This window comes from Cajanus cajan, chromosome 3 (assembly GCF_000230855.2).
Source record: "Cajanus cajan strain Asha chromosome 3, NIPB_CcT2T_4, whole genome shotgun sequence".
NCBI lineage: Eukaryota > Viridiplantae > Streptophyta > Magnoliopsida > Fabales > Fabaceae > Cajanus > Cajanus cajan.
The window spans coordinates 39,613,356-39,633,112 of record NC_138519.1 but is presented as its reverse complement, the minus strand read 5'-3'; the positions used below and the strand labels follow the sequence as shown (position 1 = coordinate 39,633,112).

Below are 19,757 nucleotides of genomic sequence, written 5' to 3'. Positions count from 1 at the left end.
TATACACTACATTGTCTTTTAAGTAATAAAAATCCTTCAAAAAAAACTCTCTCAGAATTGGTGAAATATACAAATGCAAGAATTAAATCAATAAATTTATAATACTTTAAAAACTAATTTTAGTACAATGACGAAATTGATAGTTTATAATTCTTTTTATAAAAAGTTAGACAAGGGGATCATCAATCACTCTTTGTTTTTGGACTAGTCTTTTGCTCTTATTAAGTAAGAAGCGCGTAAACAAAGTAAGAAAAACTCTATAAATGGACAATAATTTAAAAGGAATCGATCATATAGCATTGAATTGTGATATAGTATATGGCATATAGTATATAGTAGTAGTTGCATCACGTTCATACATCAAAAGTCGTCTCAACCGCAGGTTGCAGAACCAACACCCAACAAAAATTGTTATGTCCCCAAACACAATTAATTCGAGTTTTCAGAGTCCAAATCCAGCACAATTAATTTTGAACGTGATCACTTATTGAGCCCAAAGGGTCTTAAATAGTTCCACTTCCCGTAGTAGAACACAAATCAGCAAAAAAAGAGAAAAAGGTTTCATTAAACAAACAACACGAGAGAGAGAAGAGAAAATGGGTGGTGGTGGAGCTGAAGAAGGGAACAATTTGGAATTCACTCCCACTTGGGTTGTTGCTGTTGTTTGCTCTGTCATCGTTGCTGTTTCATTTGCCGCTGAGCGTTTTATTCACTATGGAGGGATTTTTCTCAAGAAGAAGAATCAGAAGCCACTCTTTGAAGCTCTGCAAAAGATCAAAGAAGGTTCTTTTCTTTCTTTCTTATCACTTTCTTTTTGGTTAAATGAAATATGATCAACTTCATAACAAAACTTATGTGCTCAATTACACATGCTTCTGGCTTTTGGTGTGCTCATCACACTAGCTAGGATGGATGATGAAGTCAACTCGAGTTATTGAAAGTTTAGTTTTGATTAAAGGGGTTACCTAAATTTCTTCCTAATGTTTAATGGGTATGCAGAAATTTCTGATTTGAATAATGGGGTGTGATCAATTTTATATGCTTAAGGGATGTGATTAATTTTATAGGCTAAATGGGATGTGATCAAGTTTGCAACATTTCTTCCTAATGTTTAAAGGGTATGCTGAAATTTCTGATTTGAAAATTGGGATATGATCAATTTTATATGCTAAATGAGATGTGATCAATTTTATAGGCTAAATGGGAAGTGATCAATTTTGCAACAGTTCTTCCTAATGTTTAATGGGTATGCTGAAATTTATGATTTGAAAAATGGGATGTGGTCAATTTTATATGCTAAAGGGTTGATCAGTTTTATAGGCCAAATGGGATGTGATCAATTTTGAAACAAAATTTAGGTGCTTAACTATAAATACTTTTGGGTTTTGATGTAGTCCTCAAATCAAAGTTTCACCACAATAACTAGCCATGACATGAATTATTGAGAAAGAACTCTAATTTATTCTTTTTTAATGAAAAGGTATAACTCTTTTTCGTGCTCAACAGAAGTAGTTAGAACTCTAATTTTGATTCAATAATGCACCTAATTTTTCTTAATGATTAATGGGTATGCATGCTGGATTTCTGTTATGAAAAAATGGATCTGATAAATTTTATATTTGATTCCCTTTTTGTTTCAGAGTTGATGCTGTTGGGATTTATTTCTCTGCTACTGACAGTAACACAAAATGGGATAGTCAAAATTTGTGTTCCAGTGAGTTGGACTCACCATATGCTTCCCTGCAGCTTCGATCTTAAAGAAAAGGAGGAATCAACAAAAACCACATCACATTTTCAGACTTTTTTTTCTTCCTCTAATATTTCTGGCATAGCTAGACGCCTTTTAGAAGAGAGTAAGAGTGAGAGTGAGAATCACGAACCATCAACAGTGACAAAACTTGGACACTGTGCTGCCAAGGTATTTAAATTCTAACCTTAAAATAAAGTTATGATTATGATCACATTTCATCTTTTCCTATCAATCATCATATTCATAGATATTTTCACAATTTTTACTTGAAGATTTATCCTTAAATTTGTTTCATATGCCTAATCAAAGTATCTTGGTATGTATTTTGATTTTGTTTTCAGGGCAAGGTTCCTCTGTTATCCGTGGAGGCATTGCATCACTTGCATATCTTTATTTTTGTCCTAGCTATCGTCCATGTAGCATTTTGTGTTCTCACTGTAGTTATTGGAGGGTTACAAGTAAGTGCATAATATGCTTTATCACAAGATGTGCTTGATGAAAACTCTTTTTTTTTTTTTACTAATAATTAACTCCAATTAATAGATTCGTCAGTGGAAGCACTGGGAAGACTCTATTGTAAAGGAAAATTATGAAACACAACCAGGTAAATAAATATAATTGGTTATTTTCTCTATGTTCAATTATTTTATTAACCCATGGAGTTTTCATAGCCATCAAACTCAACATCATGCTTAGGCTTGTTTAGACGAACGTTTTCAGGAGTACTTAAAAGAGAATAAAATAGAAGGAAAAAAATAGTTTCTCTAAAGGTATAATTAATTTATGAAAAAACTAATATGTAGAAACTCTTTCATATTAACTTTTTTAACAATTATTTTTTAACTTATGTATAAGTCAATTTTAGTTTATGGAGAAACTAATATTATTTTTTTTAATTTCTTTTCTAGTAAATATTTTTGGAGAAGTTTATGGAATCATGCCATTATTAGTATTGAACTTCATAAAAGCTATCCAATTTCTTTTTTCCTCTGCTAACTACTCATGCATATTGGTTTAATGCAGTTCTTGAACCAACAGTGACTCATGTTCAAGAACACGCTTTCATTCAGAATCGTTTTACTGGTTTTGGCAAAGATTCTGCTGTTCTAGGTTGGGTGGTAAGGTTTTATACTATTTAATGGTTCGAAACTTTGGTCCAGCTAACTTCATACCTTGGATTTTGGAATTAGCAATGTAGCTTGATTTATAAACAATGATTTTATATAACAATGTTTTCTATTAAATCCCATTTATTATGTTATTTTCATTTCATGTTTGGTTACTGCTATATAGTTCTACACTTGTATTCTTCATGTTTCATCTATCGATTAGCAATTTTCCCAAGGGATTAAAATTGTGATTGAACCTTACACTAGAGCATAAGTAACTGTACAAGTTATTGTCATGCTGCAATTGGCATTATCTTGATTCTTTCTAATTTTTCATGTTTCTTTCAGAAATCATTTTTCAAGCAATTTTATGGATCTGTGACAAAATTAGATTATGTGACATTGAGGCTTGGTTTCATTATGGTAAGATTTTAATGTTCTTTCAAATAAGCTCGCAGATTGCTATTAGCCTTTACCTTCTATGATTGATTCATAACATTGTCTATTTTGTATCTCTGTTTTAGACCCACTGCAGAGGAAATCCAAAGTTTAATTTTCATAAATACATGATTCGTGCCCTTGAAGATGATTTCAAAAAAGTTGTTGGTATAAGGTATGTGCTTTTGAAGAATAAGTTTTTAGTGATTATTTAAACTTCTATACTTATCACAGATCTTCATCCATTAGTTGCCCAAATTTTATTTCTTGTTTAGTCTATATGGTGTAAGTTTATGATTCTTTTTAGTCACGATTATGATTTCATGGTTGCAGTTGGTATCTTTGGATATTTGTGGTCATCTTCTTGTTGCTTAATATCAATGGTAAGCTACTAGATTTGGAACTTAATAATGTCCTATGACTAAACAGTTTCATTGCGTGCTACCCATAATTTCTACTTAAAACAGTTATTCTTGCAAATATTTTTTTTTTTAAATTTAATATTATAGTGATGAGTTAATTGCAAACCTTATTAAACTAGGGAAATTGCAATAATATGTTTTCCTGTTTTGTTGTCACTTGTCACTATCCCGTGTCACATTGAACCCCACTTTTATTTTTATTTTTAAAATAATTGTGTGGTTTCTTGCTCTAACAACATGGATGGATCATGCATGGGTAATCATGGGTATCGGGTATGATAATCTCATTCCCAATCCAAACTGATTATATTGAAAAAATATTAAAAAAAATATTATTATTCTTTTATTTCAATGTTTACTCCGAGATTATAACTCATAGCCTTCATGCTCGTTATCTCAATTCCACCACTAAAAAAACACTTAACAATTAATATAGTACTTGATATAAAACAAAATAAAAAGCCATCTAATGTGAGTTAATGGATATACTTATAAAATAATTTACATAATGTTTGGTCGGAGGAAAAAGAGAAAGAAGGGAAGAATTTTTTTAAAAATTTGTCTTGTTTGACTAAAATTTAGGGAGGAGTGGAGAGCAGATTTCCTCGTAACTAAATCAATTCCCTTTTGATATTGTGGAAATTGGAGGGGGAAGAAAAGGAATTTTAAAACATTTATAATATAATATTTAAAATATATTTATTTATGTTTTTAATTTAAAATTATAAGGACATAAATGTAAATTGATTTTTAAAATCTCTTATATCTTTTGTGAATTAAATAAGAGAAGAGTTACATTTCATTTTTTCCTTTCTTTTTAATCAAACAAAATTTTTAACTTCTTCCCTCTCCTCTCATTTTGTCCATTAAAATCTCTCTCCTTCTCTTCACCCTTTGAATGAAATATATGTTTGAGTAAGAATATTATTTGAGTAAGTATATTATTTTTCTTTAATAAACTCAATGACCCCACCTGACCTAATGCATACAATGTTATATAACAAAAGTCTAATTGGCTCTACTATGTACAAACTACAAAGCTTCTCTAGCTGTGCCCAATGCTAGAATCCATAACTTGTCTAGTGTTTCTTCATTGCCGTTCATTGAGCTAAAAGTGACCAATTGTGTTGGTAGTTTTATACCATGAGGCATTGTTTTTCTAGTTGTAAAAGAAAATCAACTTGATTCTGACAATTCAGATGTTTGGCTTACTTTTCCAGGTTGGCACACATATTTCTGGATTGCTTTCATTCCTGTCATTGTAAGTATATTGATAAATTAGTTCGGTTCTTTTTTGTGTACGTTTATTTTACTAAAACCAAATCATATATTAATTTTGCTCGAGGATAAGGAAAAAAATTGAACATTACAAGAAGTATGTTCTTAATCAACCAAAATAAGTACAATTCAAGATTAAAATTGCTTCATGGTTTGTAGGAATTGGTCTTCATGTGTTAGGAAATTGCTTCTTGGTCAAAAGTGTATGCATAAACAAGTGTAGACATATTAGAAGTGTTAAAAATGGTGAAGTCTAGGAGTTTGAAAAATTGGATTGGGTTAAACTCTAAAAAGAGTAATTTAAAATAGAATTAGATCAATTTGATGGAGTTCAACATGTCCATGTGATGAGACTACTTATTTTTAAATTTAAAATATAATAGACTTATTTAATTCGATATTTTTATTGTCTTTTATAGAATATAAAATATAATAAAATTGGTTAACTTGTTTTAACCTAATGAGCCAAAGGTCAAGTTGAGTCACAAAATAAACTATGTGTAAAAAAATCGAATCAAGTTAGTCTTGTTGAACCCATTTGACAAATCTAATACATAAATTCCTCTTCAATTAATTTTTTTCTTTTACTGGTTTGCATTCTTCAGCTTCTACTTGCTGTGGGTACAAAGTTGGAGCATGTAATAATTCAATTGGCTCATGAAGTAGCTGAGAAGCATTCAGCCATAGAAGGTGAATTAGTTGTTCAACCAAGAGATGATCACTTTTGGTTCAAACGACCCCACATTGTCCTCTTCTTGATTCACTTCATCCTTTTCCAAAATGCTTTTGAGATAGCATTTTTCTTCTGGATATGGGTAAGCATATTGGATTAAAGGCTCAAATTTATTATGGTTTCCTTTGCAAGCATTTCCATTTTAATTTTCTCTTTTAGTTTCATGATTTTGATGAATATAACCTTATTAATTTATGTTTCTCAGGTCACATATGGCTTTGACTCCTGTATAATGGGAAAAGTGCGTTACATTGTTCCAAGACTCGTTATTGGGTAACTACAATACTTTATTATATATCTCTTTTCTTTTGACAGGACCATCAATTTCTAAAACTCGTGTTTAAATTCAATTCACTTAGGTAGAGCAACATCTTTAACAGACCAATGGATCTTCCTATATCAAATTTTCATGTCACCATGTCATGTGCACGTTTTATATTTACCTATCTCGTGTTAGGAGATACTTATGGATTAATTTAACTAACTTAAAATTTTGTTTGATTAAAATAAACTCGTTTGATATGCAAGTTTATTTTACTATAGTAATTCTTATTTTGATAAGTTGTTCAATAATTCAACTAACAAGTTACTTATTTTTCTTGTCATTTTTATCTCATTAATTTATTTGAATTTTTTTTATCTTAAGTAATTAAATATATTCTTTTATAACATTTTATATTTATGAATTAGTTTTACCAAATAGTCGACTAACTTATAAGTTTACAATTTTTAATTCCTAACTTATAAATTTCAAACTTTCAACAAATTTGAAAGCTAGTTTTACCAACTATCCATAAATGTACAACACTTTTAATAGGGCCTCACTTATTCAATTTCTTTGAAAAAAGGGATAGTACAAAATTTTCACATGATATGGTTATTTAAAATTTCAACGTGAGGAGATTCTTTCCCTTCCAATCTCACCTGTATTCTTTATTTTTTTGTTTCTTTTGCATTCATGAGATTCAAAGCCAACCAAATTCCTTGTTGCTCGCATTATCTCCATTAATTTCTGATTTTCTGTATTCAACATTTCAATATTTTCCTCTCTTTATACCTTTTCCTTACCCCTTTCTCTTGGGTTTGTAGGGTATTTATTCAAATACTATGTAGCTACAGCACCCTACCACTTTATGCAATCGTTACACAGGTGAGTTCTGAGTAGCCTTAACTAATTCCAAACCCAAATGCTTATTTATTGTATTTAAAAACAATTAATTCAACAAATGTTACATATATACACAATATTGTAGATGGGAACTCACTTTAAGAAGGCTATATTTGATGACCAAGTGCAAGCACGACTTGTTGGTTGGGCACAAAAAGCAAAGAAAAAAGGATTAAGAGGTGATAACAATGGACAAGGAAGTTCTCATGCAGGTGCTGGAATTCAACTAGGACCAATGTTTAGGAGAGCTTCTGCCACAGAAGACAACGTTGTTGTTCCCAGAAATGATGGGTCTGAATGAGTGAACATGCACACCCAAGCAATGTTTTTGGAACCATTATATGTTTTTTTGTTGTTAACTAGTGTGTGTACCTGTGCCTTCTTGTCGCATAGTAATATATTTATTTTTGTTGTGTAAATATAAAGTATATGATTATTAATATAGTATTGTTATAACTATATATTTGGATTATAATTGAGCCAAATATTTGTCGTTCTTACTCATTTATGTTTAACATAATTAGAATATGCATGTTTAGAACATTGAAACTATAACTATATGATGGGGTTATTTTATGGTACTTGTCTGAGAGAATATTTTATGCGAGTTATTTCATAGGGTTATTACACAAACATACTCCACAATGATGAGATATTGTCCGCTTTGAGTCTTAGCCCTCACGGTTTTGCTTTTGGTCATTACCCAAAAGGTCTCTCAATCATTGAAGTATGTTTATGTTATATAAGTTCACTACAAGAATTTTGCGGATTAGCGAGGGAATTTAGCGAGGGATATAAATCTAAGCTATTTTCTCGCTAATTAGCGAGGGACTGGCGAGGAATACAGTCCCTCTCTAATCCCTCTCTAATTAGCGAGGAAATAGCTTGGATTTATATCCCTCGCTAAATAGGATCATTTTGCGACCAACCTTCATCTCCTCGCAAATCCGTCGCTAAAGCTAGTGCTTATTTAGCGAGGAACTTAGGCCCTCGCAAATCCCTCGCCAAATTATGAGCCAAAATATAAAAACGAATTTTTCATTTAGCGAGGGCATTTTCTTGTCGCAAATCCCTCGCTAATGAGTTATAAGTATAGCCCTCGCAAATGCCTCGCAAATCCGTCGCAAATTAGTCAGGGAAAAGGTTTTTCGCTAATCCCTCGCAAATAAGAGATTTCGTTGCTAGTAGAATTTGAAATTCAAGTATTTGTAAAATTTCTTGAAATAGTATAATTTCAAATTCTCCCACAAAAGTAAGAATTTAAAATTTCTCATATTTTTTTCTTTTTATTTTACTTATATATATTTTATCTTATTTGTTATCTCTTCATTTTTTTTAATTATTGAATATTAAAAAATATTTTTAAAATTATTAAATTATCTAATATTAATTTTAAAAATTATTAAATATTATCTAACATTATCTATTAAATAAAACTATTGATTAAAAGATAAAGTATATATACAAATTTTTAGATTTAATTTATTGAATAAGAAATTCAATATATAACGTAATTACATTCATTAAATAACTCTTTTACGAGTTATTTTTGAAGTAACTGAATTTTCACTCATATATTTTTTAACACACACACACACACACACACACACACATATATATATATATCATCATAAATTTTAAATATAATTTATATGTTTACAATATGAATTTAGTCCGTATATGTTTTGTTTTCTTAATTATGATAATTTAAAATATTTTTGTTTATTTTGATTTATATATGAATTTAGTCTCTGTAAGTTCATGTTTTCTCAATTTTAGTTCTTTAAATTTTTATCCTTATAAATATGCATTTTTCAAATTTTAGTTCTTTAAATATATATTATAATTTTCTTTCACTTTAGTTCATGTAACTTCGTACTAACAAATTAAGTGGTTGGGCTGTACAATTCACATTTGTTAAAATACATAAATTTAGAGTAATCAAATGCTGTTGAGTGTGACTACTTTTTCTAGTTTTTAATAATTATGTAGTTGATTTAGATTTATTTAAAATATCAAATTAAGTGGCATATCTACAGGGATTCATGAGAGAATAATGTATATATATAGATAAATTAGGAAGGTTTCGCAAGATATTAGCGAGGGATTAGCGTGGTATTCGCGAGGGAACTTAATCCATATGCTTTGATGGATTTGCGTGGGACTAGCGAGAGATTTGCGAAGGACATATTTGTGAGGGTTTAGCGAGGGATTTGCGAAGGACATATTTGCGAGGGATTAGCGACGTTTTAGCGAGGAAATATTAAATGCAATTAGCGAGGGAATTTAGGTTCTACATTTGCGAGGCGGTAGCGAAGAATTAGCGGCACAAATTTGCGACGGACTAGCGAAGCTGGTTGCGAGGGAAAAGCGAAGGAATGTAGCGAGGAAATTGCGAGGGATATGCATCCGTCGCTAATTAGCGACTTGAATTTAGCGAGGGAATGATCCCTCGCAAATCCCTCGCTACTCTCTCGCTATTCTGTTTAGCGAGGGATTTGCAAGGGATTTGCGAGGGATCTTTCCCTCTCTAATTCACAATTTTTTTGTAGTGGTTGTTATTTGTTGTTTTATTTTATTGATGTGGGACTTGTTTGTATCCCAACACTATAAACAGCAATAAAATTAAAGAGAAATTTCTATCATTTGGACATGATAAAATTTAAATCCGATTGAAAATAATAACATTTTCTATTTAAGGAAATAATTCATTGGGAAAATAAGCATAACTTTGGACAATGGAGAGAAACATTGTTAACTTATAGTTCTTTAAACTTTGAACAAATCATGATTTAAAAATCCTGAAGAATATAAATTTGGCTAATCATGTATGATTAATTCTTACAAAGATGGCCTCAAAATATCAAGAAACAAAAAATGAATAACATATTGAGTTTTTTCTCTTACAAATCGCTACCAACCGCTATTAATATAACATATGTTTAGGGGAAAGCGCTTATATATAGGAATGACAAAAGAAAAAATTGTACTTACAAATATTGGTAGATAAAATCTATCATAAATAATAAATAAATAGTTTAAATAGATATTTATAAAGAATACGGATATTTTTTTATCTTTTATAAATGGGATGAAGGTATATATAATAGGATTCTGTTAAATAAAATTTAAATACTTATATTTTTATCTTAATTTTTAATATTATTTTTAATAATTTAAAAACTCATTATTAATTGTAAGATAAAAAATTAATATCTATTTATCTTTAATATTTTAATATAATTAATATCAAATATAAAAATTTAAAATTATTTATAATTTATTTATTTATTTTTTTAAGGGAATTTATTTATTTTTTAAAAAGTTTATAAATATTTATAAACATATATAAAATTCATAAATACTTACTTAACAAATATTCATATAAATATGAGATTAATTTTTATTTAACGAATATTCATCCGTAGCTATAGGTCTTAGTGACGAGAGCGCACTAGCCCGATGGGACAGTGGCCTGCTGCACATTGGATTTTACGAATGTAGCTAAGTGAGCTGCTTGAAAAATGAGGTGTAGGGGTAAATTCGGAAATACGAGAAAAGACAAAGCTCCAACTATATAATTAAAATATTAATATATTCTAGAGATAAAATCTGTTGTCCACTGTACACCATATGTTCGACTTCCTTAGATTTGCTAAAATTGGTATGATATTTATTTCTACACAGATATATAAAAGACATATCTTTTTTAATAATTATCTTAATTTTTATATTTGATAAATTATTATATTTTTATTATTAAAAATATAAAAAGATAATATTTTATCAAATTCAAAATTAAATTTAAGATTTTAAGATTTAAGGATGAATTATAATATTAATTAAATTATCATATTTTTATTATTTAGTTTTTATTTTTAATAAAAATATAAAGTGTCTTGATTCTACCTGCCTATAATAAGGGAAGTTCGACTTTTTAGTGTACATAATTTTTGTTTAATTTTACACTTATAATTATTATTATTTTTTATAAATTACAGTTTTTTATTTTATTTTTCTATAAATTTCACTTTATAGTTATTTATATAATAAATAACCACACTATTATATAACTTTTATTATTTTTTATTTTTTTAAAATAATTTACGAAAACACTTTACTACTATAAATAAAAGTTATAAATGAGAATCAAAATCACACGTATTTACTACTAATACTATGTACTAAATAATTAAGATTATACATATTATTAGTATTAATAATATAATTAATAAATTAATATTAATTATTGATAATATTATCAGTATTATTAATATATCATATGATAGATTAATAATTTAATAAATATAAATATTATTATTATTATTATTATTATTATTAAAGAGATATTTTTTTATCTTTTATAGAATTTTGAAAACCAACTACTATATATTAAACACCAACAACTATTATGTATGAATGGATTTTTTTTCAATTAGATAATTTTTATGGATTCTTTTAGCTATATATCTAATTCGATTTTTATTTATAATAATTATTAATAAATTAAGTTTAAGTATTTTTAAAATAAATTATTAACAAATAAAAATAATCTTGTACTACAATATATATTATTTAACATAAATTTAAAATATTATTTATATGTTTAAAATATCTATTTATTCAAATTTTAAATATAGTTTATTTATTCAAACATAATATTTATCTATATATATATATTTTATAAAATTTAGTTATATAAAGTAAATAGTTCGCATTACCAATAAATAATTATTTCTAAGAAAATAAAAATAAATAAACCACCCCTAAGCCTATACAAGTTCATACAAAACAAGTAGCCGATAGAGCTAAAGATACCTAAACTAGTTGTACTTGCTCGGCAAGTACATGTCAGCAAAATATATCAACTTTCTTGTGGTGTGTCATTGTTGAATAGTGTAGAATTAAGAGATTTAGCATTTTATATATGGGGGAAAACCTGAGAAGAATTTTAGAGAATATATTAAACATTAAAATAGATGATACAAAAGAAGGAAGAGCAAAAACAAGAGCAATGTTCCTAAACCGAGTTCAAATCCAACATAATCATGGGTGGAGATGGTGTGACGGTTCATGCCATAAGATGACTTGCCAAAGGGAAATGAAGAAGGCAAGTGAACAAAAGCATATACTAAAAGAACAAGAAGCACCAAGATTAGGGTTACAATGCTTTTCTCTTCAACTTCAGATACCCATTGAAATGAAGATAATAATGTGTCTAAAATGGAAAACAAACTAGGCCAATAGATTAGGAATCCCAAGCAAAGCAAGAATAGACAAGGCATTAGGGGTGATGGCCCCTTCTCCATTTTCACACTATATTATAGCAATTGAAATGCTAGCAATTTATAAGAGAATTAATTGCATTGTATATGGTGTTTTGCAGATAGGAATATGACATAAACTTTGTTGATTTATTTGGTGACATGTTTCTAATAATTGGTTGAGCTATCCCAACGTCTCATGCAGTAAAGACCACTTTTGAATTTCTATCATTTTCTCAGGACACAATATAATATTAATAACAAAACAAGGAAGAAGATATAGGTCTCTGAAGTTGGATGCCAACCATATTTTCTTTTTGTTTTTAAATTCCTACTTTCACCCGAAAAAACAAAACGGTCAATTTTGGTCTAAAGATACCTCTGTTTAAAGGTCATCTTACTCGAAACAACGGTAACGTTACTACATTTTCTCTAAACAAGAATTTTTCCATAAATTAAAAATAAAATAAAATAATTTTTTTCCTGCGTTGAGATTACCAGATGACATTAGAATTGTTGGAATGAATCAGAACTTTGAATCAACTTGAGACCTATCATAGATTGGACAAAAAAAATTGATTACAAGAAAATTTTGTCCTAATTCACTTACAACTTGCTCAACTTTGATGATCAAGTCATGTGTGAATTCTTGGTAATTAGTACCTATGTGGTGATGCCTAAGTCATATGAAGGTTGATGTTGTGTTTTGGACGATGACCAAGTCATGTGTGAATTTTTAGTGGTTAGTTAGTTTGATTGAATCATATATTGACCACCTAGTTTACTTTTATATTTTTATTTTGGTTCCAAATGTTAGTTTTTGCGACTATATATTTATGTTATTAATTAAATTATATATATATATATATATATATATATTAATTATTATAATTAATACTAATTTGATATTATTTATTAACATTTTATACAACTACTTTAATATTAATTGATATTATAAACTAATTAAGTTAGTTATGATTGATGCTTTTTTTAATAATTTTTTTGTCCTTTTATAAAAATAATTATTCTAAGATACAAGATTATAATAATTTTTTTAAATTTAATTGAATCAATTTATTTAACTTATCAACCTATAATAGGTCAAGTCGAGTTATTTTTTTAAAACTTACAAAAAAAATAAAGATATTCAATCTGTATGTCACTACTTTGACAACTCTAAATGATCCAAAGAAATAATATTAATATTATCACAAGTAATTTATTTTATTTCTTTAAATTTTAATAATGGATACTCATTGCATATATATCCAATATAATGTATCTGATAAGCAACTTTCTTTAAATTTTCCTTTCGATATGTTACAGGACAATTTTTTTTAATTATTTTCAATGCATATAATTATCATACCTGAAAAATTATATCTCTCCCATTTGCAGTAATTGTTCAATGTCTTTGTCATTAGGTCTATTCAAAGTACGTATTTCCATATATTATACACACTCGATATAAATTTGCCTAACCACTTTGGGTTGATGAAATTAAATTAATTTTTAAGCATCTCTCTAAGAAATTTGTTTTGTCACCTAGACATTCTTCACTAGAAACTTCAAGACAAAGTTTCTTAACTTTAAAACTGGTAAGATTCAAAATAGTTATTCTGATCACGTGAAAATACTTATAGTGTATTTGGATGAGAAATTTAAATGGAGTAATTCATTTATTTGAAGAATTTTAAATTTTTTGAGGTGAAATACCTTGTTTGGATGGAGAATTTATAAAGAATTTAAAATTCAAGCAATTTTGAAATTCCTTGAAATAGTAGAATTTTAAATTCTCCAAAAAAAGTAAGAATTTGAAATTCTTCATTTTTTTTCTCTTCTTATTTCACTTATATATTTTATCTCATCTCTTATCTTTTCATGTTTTTAATTATTGAATATTCAAAATATTTTTAAAATTATTAAATATTATCTAATATTAATTTTTAAAATTATTAAATATTTAAAAATTAACTAATATTTATTTTTATAAAATTTAATTTAAAAATCTCAACATATAAATATATTTTATGGAATCAAATTATCATATCCAACCTAATAACTTAAAATTTAAAAATTTTCAAATTGACTTATCCAAACAAAATATTTTAAGAATGCTAGAAATTGAAACACTACTAGAAAAATTAATATTTGTGACGAAAAAATAGCATCGCTAATAGTGACGCATTTTGTGAGGAAATTTTAAGTTTTGTGACGGACAATAATTTATTGACTTTTGTGACGGATTTTGTGACGGAATATATTCCGTCTCTAAAAATCCATCACAAATTTCGTCACTGAATCAAAAAAAAATATTTGTGACGGAAAAATTTTCGTCTCTAAAAATCCGTCACAAATTTCATCACTAAATAAAAAAAATGTTTGTGACGGATTTTGTGACGGAATGAACTTCGTCTCTAAAAAATCCGTCACAAATTTCGTCACTAAAATGAAAAAATTTAGTAACGGATTGTTCCCTCTCAAAATTCCGTCACAAATAGGTTAAAATATTTTGTGAAAAATTTGTGACAAATTGTTCCCTCTCAAAATATTAAATTTTATTTATGAAACTTTTATATTTAAGAATTATGCATAATTAAAGAAAATATGTTAAATTTTTTTTAAAAAAATAATAAAATTAAAAATATTTTATTTCATTAAAGGACTAAAAAAATTATGAAATTCATTTAATTAAATAAAAAATTGTCAATTTTGAACATAAGAAACTAAGACATTCATTAAAAATATTTAAAAAAAAACTTGTGAAATTAAAAAAAAAAAAGAATATTAATTTAATTTTGACTTAATTACATTTTTGATCCCTCAAGTATTGTAATTGTGCAATTTTGATCCCTAAGATTTTAATTGAATAATTTTAGTCCCTAAAGAATTGTAATTGTGCAATTTTAGTCCTTTAATTTTTAATTGAACAATTTTAGTCCCTCAAAAATTATAATTGTGCAATTTGAATCTCTCCCATTAAAAATTTAATAATTTTAAAATTTTAATATATATATATATATATAATAATTTAAAATTATACAATTATTTTCTTATTTAAGTTAACATATACTATAATTTTTATTAATGTAACAAATGATATATATTTATTATTACTAAATAAATAAAATTTATATATTATTAATAATTTAATATTGCTAATAAATTAATATCAATAATATTTTTAGTATATTTATAGATAAATTGATAATTTGATAAATATAACTTAGTATATATTAATATACTTTTACAAAAATATAAATATAGTAGATAAGATATGTATATTTATATTTTTGTAAAATTATATTAATATATAATAAGTTATATTTATCAAATTATTAGTTTATGTATAAATATACTAATAATATTATTGATATTAATTTATGAATAATATTATAAAAATATAATATATATATATATATATATATATATATATATATTTTATGTATTTATTAATAATAAATATATATCATTTGTGTGACACCCTCTACCCCACATACCATAACACAAAAAACAAAAATTGAATAACATAATCTTTTTCATAATTGAAATACCAAACATGTTTAATTCAAATCAAAACTCATGTATTTGTGGAATTTAATAGATATTCATAAATCTCACGCAACAAGGAATACAACAGAATAATCAAAAAGCAAAATATAAACTTACATAGTTTATTTGTTTCTCTCAGGGTTCTCTTAAGAACCCACAAAGTACTCTAATCCATACAATAAACATCTTACTCATATAATTGTCTCTTACAATTGCATTCCCTTATGGTGTGTTTGGATGAGTAATTTTACAAATTCAAGGAATTTGAAATTCTTGGTATTTGAATTACTTTGATTTCAATTTCTATCATTGTTAAAATATTTTGTTTGGATAAGTCAATTCAATTTTTTTTAAATTTTAAATTGTTAATTTGGATATGATAATTTGATTCTATCATGATAAAATTGCTTTTAAAAATATATTTATATGTTGAGATTTTTAAATAAAATTTTATAAAAAAAATGTAACCAATTTTTAAATATAATAATTTTAAAAATTAATTTAGATAATAATTAATAATTTATAAAGTATTTTTGAATATTCAATAATTAAAAATATGAAGATATAAGATAAAATATATGAGTGAAATAAGGGGAAAAAATATGAGGAATTTCAAAGTGTTACATTTTTGGGAGAATTTGAAATTCTACTATTTCAAAGAATTTCACAAATGCTCTGGTAATCGATTACAACACTTGGTAATCGATTACAACGGTTTAGTTTCAAAATGGTTGTAACGTTATAAAGTTTAAATTCAAATTTTGAAATTTTCATCTTCTGGTTTTAAAGAGTGACTTTGAACATATGAGATTCATCCTTTGGTAATCGATTACATGTAATGGTAATCGATTACCAGACTCTTAAAAACAATAATTGCCTTATTAAAACTTAAAATATTGAAAACCTTTATTTTCAAAACCTTATTAATATAAATCATATTTGGGTTTTCTTTGAAATTCTTTATTTTAAATGGCCAAGAACTTTATGCAATATTTCTAAAGATTTCTTTTTACATATTAAGCTAGGTTGACAAGACTTATCTAAAATATTTTGAGATTTTTGTTTCTTGGTCACCTTGCTTTAACTTGACCTCTTGTTTTCTTTAACTTCTTTGGCATCATCAAAATCCTTTAGATACGTTCTTCCACATTCTCCCCCTTTTTGATGATGACAACATACTTTAGATGGAAAGAAACATAAAACAGTGTATATCGATCACTCCCCCTTAGTCTCCCCCTTAATAAATCATTGTTTGATGTTAATTTTTATATTGTAAAAATTTGACTTTAAATAGACAGTTGTAATGATCAGACTAAATTGTTCAATTCAAAATATCTAATATTTGATCAGGACCCTTCTTTCCTTTTCTCTCCCCCTTTGGCAACATCAAAAGGAATGAGACAATATATAAAAAAAATTGAATAAGATAAACAAACACCATTCAGAAACAAAAGTAAAATATGTCCTATGAGCAAAATAGTCAGAGTCAAGCGAGCAGAATTAATCTAAAACATACTAATCAAAGATCCAAAAATTGACTAAAAAATAGTCCAAAACATAAGATAAACTAAAATAGAAAATAACAGAATCAGAGTCAACTAGCTACTCGGAAGGGCGTCTAAGAGATTTTACTTCGTCCTCAAGACGAGTCATGCGAGTGTGGAAATCTTGTGGTTGTTGTGGATATGCATATATTACTATATAGTAGATATTATTTGTTAATCTTGAACTTATTATTGATGTCTTAATAAACTTTATTTGTTAATGTTCTACATTGTGTGTATAGATTATGAGCAATAACATGACTGATAGAGGAAGAGGGAGAGGCACTGGTAGAGGTATTAGTAGAGGTAGGGGAAGAGGGAGAGGTAGAGGTACCACCATTGTGCCACCACCTTCTACTTCTCAGCCAATACATTCTATTGGAGAACCCTCTCATTGTACTACACAACCTACACATGGTTCCACCTCCCAAACACCTACAACTCCCCAAAGTAACCAAGCTACACCTACCCCTCATGTTACTTCCACTTCCCAACCACATTTAGCTCCTCAAACTAACCAGTCTATACCTACCCCTCATGTTCCTTTAACACAATTCCCAAATATGATTGAAAGACCACAAACAAATCCCTTCATTGATGCTACTGGTATTCCAAATGTTGGATCATCATCCTCTATTGATCCATCTTTAGAAATTGGAAGCTTTGACTCTGATGGATGTATTTGGATTCGCCCAGGTCCACAAAACACGTAAGTATGAATAATTATTTTCTTTTAGATCAATATAAACATGTTTCGTGTTATAAGTTATTTTAGTTCTTCTATTTTATTTTTATAGATTCGACCCACCAATTCACCCTACCCGTGAAATTTCAAGAATAATCAAAGGGAAGTTTGAAGGGTCATGGGAATCATATGGAGAGGTTAAAAGCACTAATGAAGGTGTGGCAAACATGTGGTTTGAAGAGTTTCAGGTATAAAGAACTACAAATATTATAATAACCATTTTATATTTTTCATTGCATTAAATTGCACATTTTTTAAATAATATTTTATAAATTTTTGATGTAGAGAAAGTTCAAGTGGCTGCCTGATCATGATGCACAAATAAGAAAAGCATTTGACCATAAAGCATCTGAAGGGCTTTCAAATGCTATGTATAGGGTGCGACGAGACATTGATCAAGGGAGTTGGATTCCAAAGCAAAAACTTGTAGAACTTCAACAAAAATGGAATGATGAGAATTGGAAACATAAGTCAATGACTAATGCTAATAATAGAAATTCTTCTGATGGTTCATTGCATACTGGAGGATCCATTCCTACTTCTGAGCATTTTAAGAGATTGGTAAGTAATATTTACTTATTCTTTTCAAGAGCAAAATTTAAAATTAAACTATATTACTCTTTGTTCCTTCAGAAAATATCTACAGATATGACTCCAACATGTTGGGACCTATTCCAAAAGACCCATAAGACAGCAAACGGGAATACATGGGTGTCTTCCAAGGCAGAAAGGATAGCGGTAAGTTATAATTTTATATATATTGAATTATGAAGAACTTGATTGATTCTGTTAGAGAGATAATAATGATTATGTTTGCAAGACTTGACATATAATGGTTATATTAGAGACAGAACAATGGTTATGTTTCAACAATGGTTATGGTACTGTCAAAGTTGTCATGTTCTGTCCTTCACTGTCGACTTCACATATTAAGATAGGTTACAGTTAATGGTCTCAAAATTACAAGCTATACCATTTATAGTATGTAATTTTTTTATATGATTTGAAATTTTTACTGAATTATGTGAACATAGAATCATTTCACCTTATTGGTTGTGCTCAATTTTAGTTTCATGTAATGTGAAGTGCTATCATCTCTACATCTTACTTTACTAATTGCTAAATTCAATGAGATTCATGTGTATGTGGTGTTGCATCTAGGTTTACAAGTTACTAATTTCATTACAATTCATACTTATCTAGTGATGTGTTGCTCGTAAGTTACATCTTAAACTTTTTACTAAGTATTTTTGTGTGTTCTTCTTGCATGATTCTTTGCATCATTCATGACATTCATGAGATCTTCTATTGTCATTATTAATGTTTATATACTTTTGTTTCTTACTTTTCTTTTTATAGAATGAGTATGAAAGACGGATATCTGAAAGAGAGTCACAACAGTTATCGGGAGATCATGCTGCCTCTAGTGTGCAATCTGAAAATAGTATTTTCTATGATGTTGTTGTTGGTGTGAACGATAAAGGAAGAATATTTGGTTTAGGTTCAGAGGCTGGGAAGTATAAACCTTCTTCTTCTACATTCTTAGAGGGTATCTCAACTCTTGAGTATCAACAAATGAAAAATCTTGTTTCAAATTTGTCTGAAGAAAACAAATAATTAAAAGAACAATTGCAAAGCCATGCAGATTTGATTCGTGCTTCACAGGAAGAGTCTCGGTTGGTTCGTGAGCAGCTGAAGCAATTTATGGAGATGTTTTCTCAATCTTCTCGTCCTCCCCAACCTCCTCCTACACA

The 19,757-nt window shown here is 27.7% G+C and overlaps 2 protein-coding genes across 2 annotated transcripts; both read left to right on the top strand.

Moving 5' to 3' along the window:
• The first annotated feature begins 269 nt into the window (after positions 1-269).
• LOC109793270 (MLO-like protein 1) lies at positions 270-7,402 on the top strand. The gene is made up of 13 exons (XM_020352730.3): positions 270-783; positions 1,641-1,918; positions 2,092-2,208; positions 2,294-2,354; positions 2,774-2,868; positions 3,208-3,282; positions 3,384-3,472; positions 3,631-3,680; positions 4,940-4,980; positions 5,603-5,812; positions 5,936-6,003; positions 6,820-6,880; positions 6,984-7,402. Exons 1-13 carry the CDS (start codon positions 597-599, stop codon positions 7,197-7,199), a joined length of 1,548 nt encoding a protein of 515 aa, XP_020208319.1. The 5' UTR covers positions 270-596; the 3' UTR covers positions 7,200-7,402.
• Positions 7,403-17,381: 9,979 nt separating this feature from the next.
• Positions 17,382-19,272, top strand: LOC145956556 (uncharacterized). The gene is made up of 4 exons (XM_083072133.1): positions 17,382-17,967; positions 18,056-18,191; positions 18,289-18,564; positions 18,637-19,272. The coding sequence occupies exons 1-4, from the start codon at positions 17,504-17,506 to the stop codon at positions 18,772-18,774; spliced, it is 1,014 nt and encodes a 337-aa protein (XP_082928259.1). The 5' UTR covers positions 17,382-17,503; the 3' UTR covers positions 18,775-19,272.
• Positions 19,273-19,757: the final 485 nt, after the last annotated feature.

What these genes read in the sequence shown, in the direction of transcription:
- LOC109793270 (XM_020352730.3), top strand. Translation starts at nt 597, where the DNA reads ATGGGTGGTGGTGGAGCTGAAGAAGGGAACAATTTGGAATTCACTCCC. An exon ending in TTGGACACTGTGCTGCCAAG is followed by an intron (nt 1,919 to 2,091) that starts GTATTTAAATTC and finishes TTTTGTTTTCAG; the next exon opens with GGCAAGGTTCCTCTGTTATC. An exon ending in TTGCTTTCATTCCTGTCATT is followed by an intron (nt 4,981 to 5,602) that starts GTAAGTATATTG and finishes TGCATTCTTCAG; the next exon opens with CTTCTACTTGCTGTGGGTAC.
- LOC145956556 (XM_083072133.1), top strand. Translation starts at nt 17,504, where the DNA reads ATGAGCAATAACATGACTGATAGAGGAAGAGGGAGAGGCACTGGTAGA. An exon ending in CGCCCAGGTCCACAAAACAC is followed by an intron (nt 17,968 to 18,055) that starts GTAAGTATGAAT and finishes TTATTTTTATAG; the next exon opens with ATTCGACCCACCAATTCACC. An exon ending in CTGAGCATTTTAAGAGATTG is followed by an intron (nt 18,565 to 18,636) that starts GTAAGTAATATT and finishes TTGTTCCTTCAG; the next exon opens with AAAATATCTACAGATATGAC.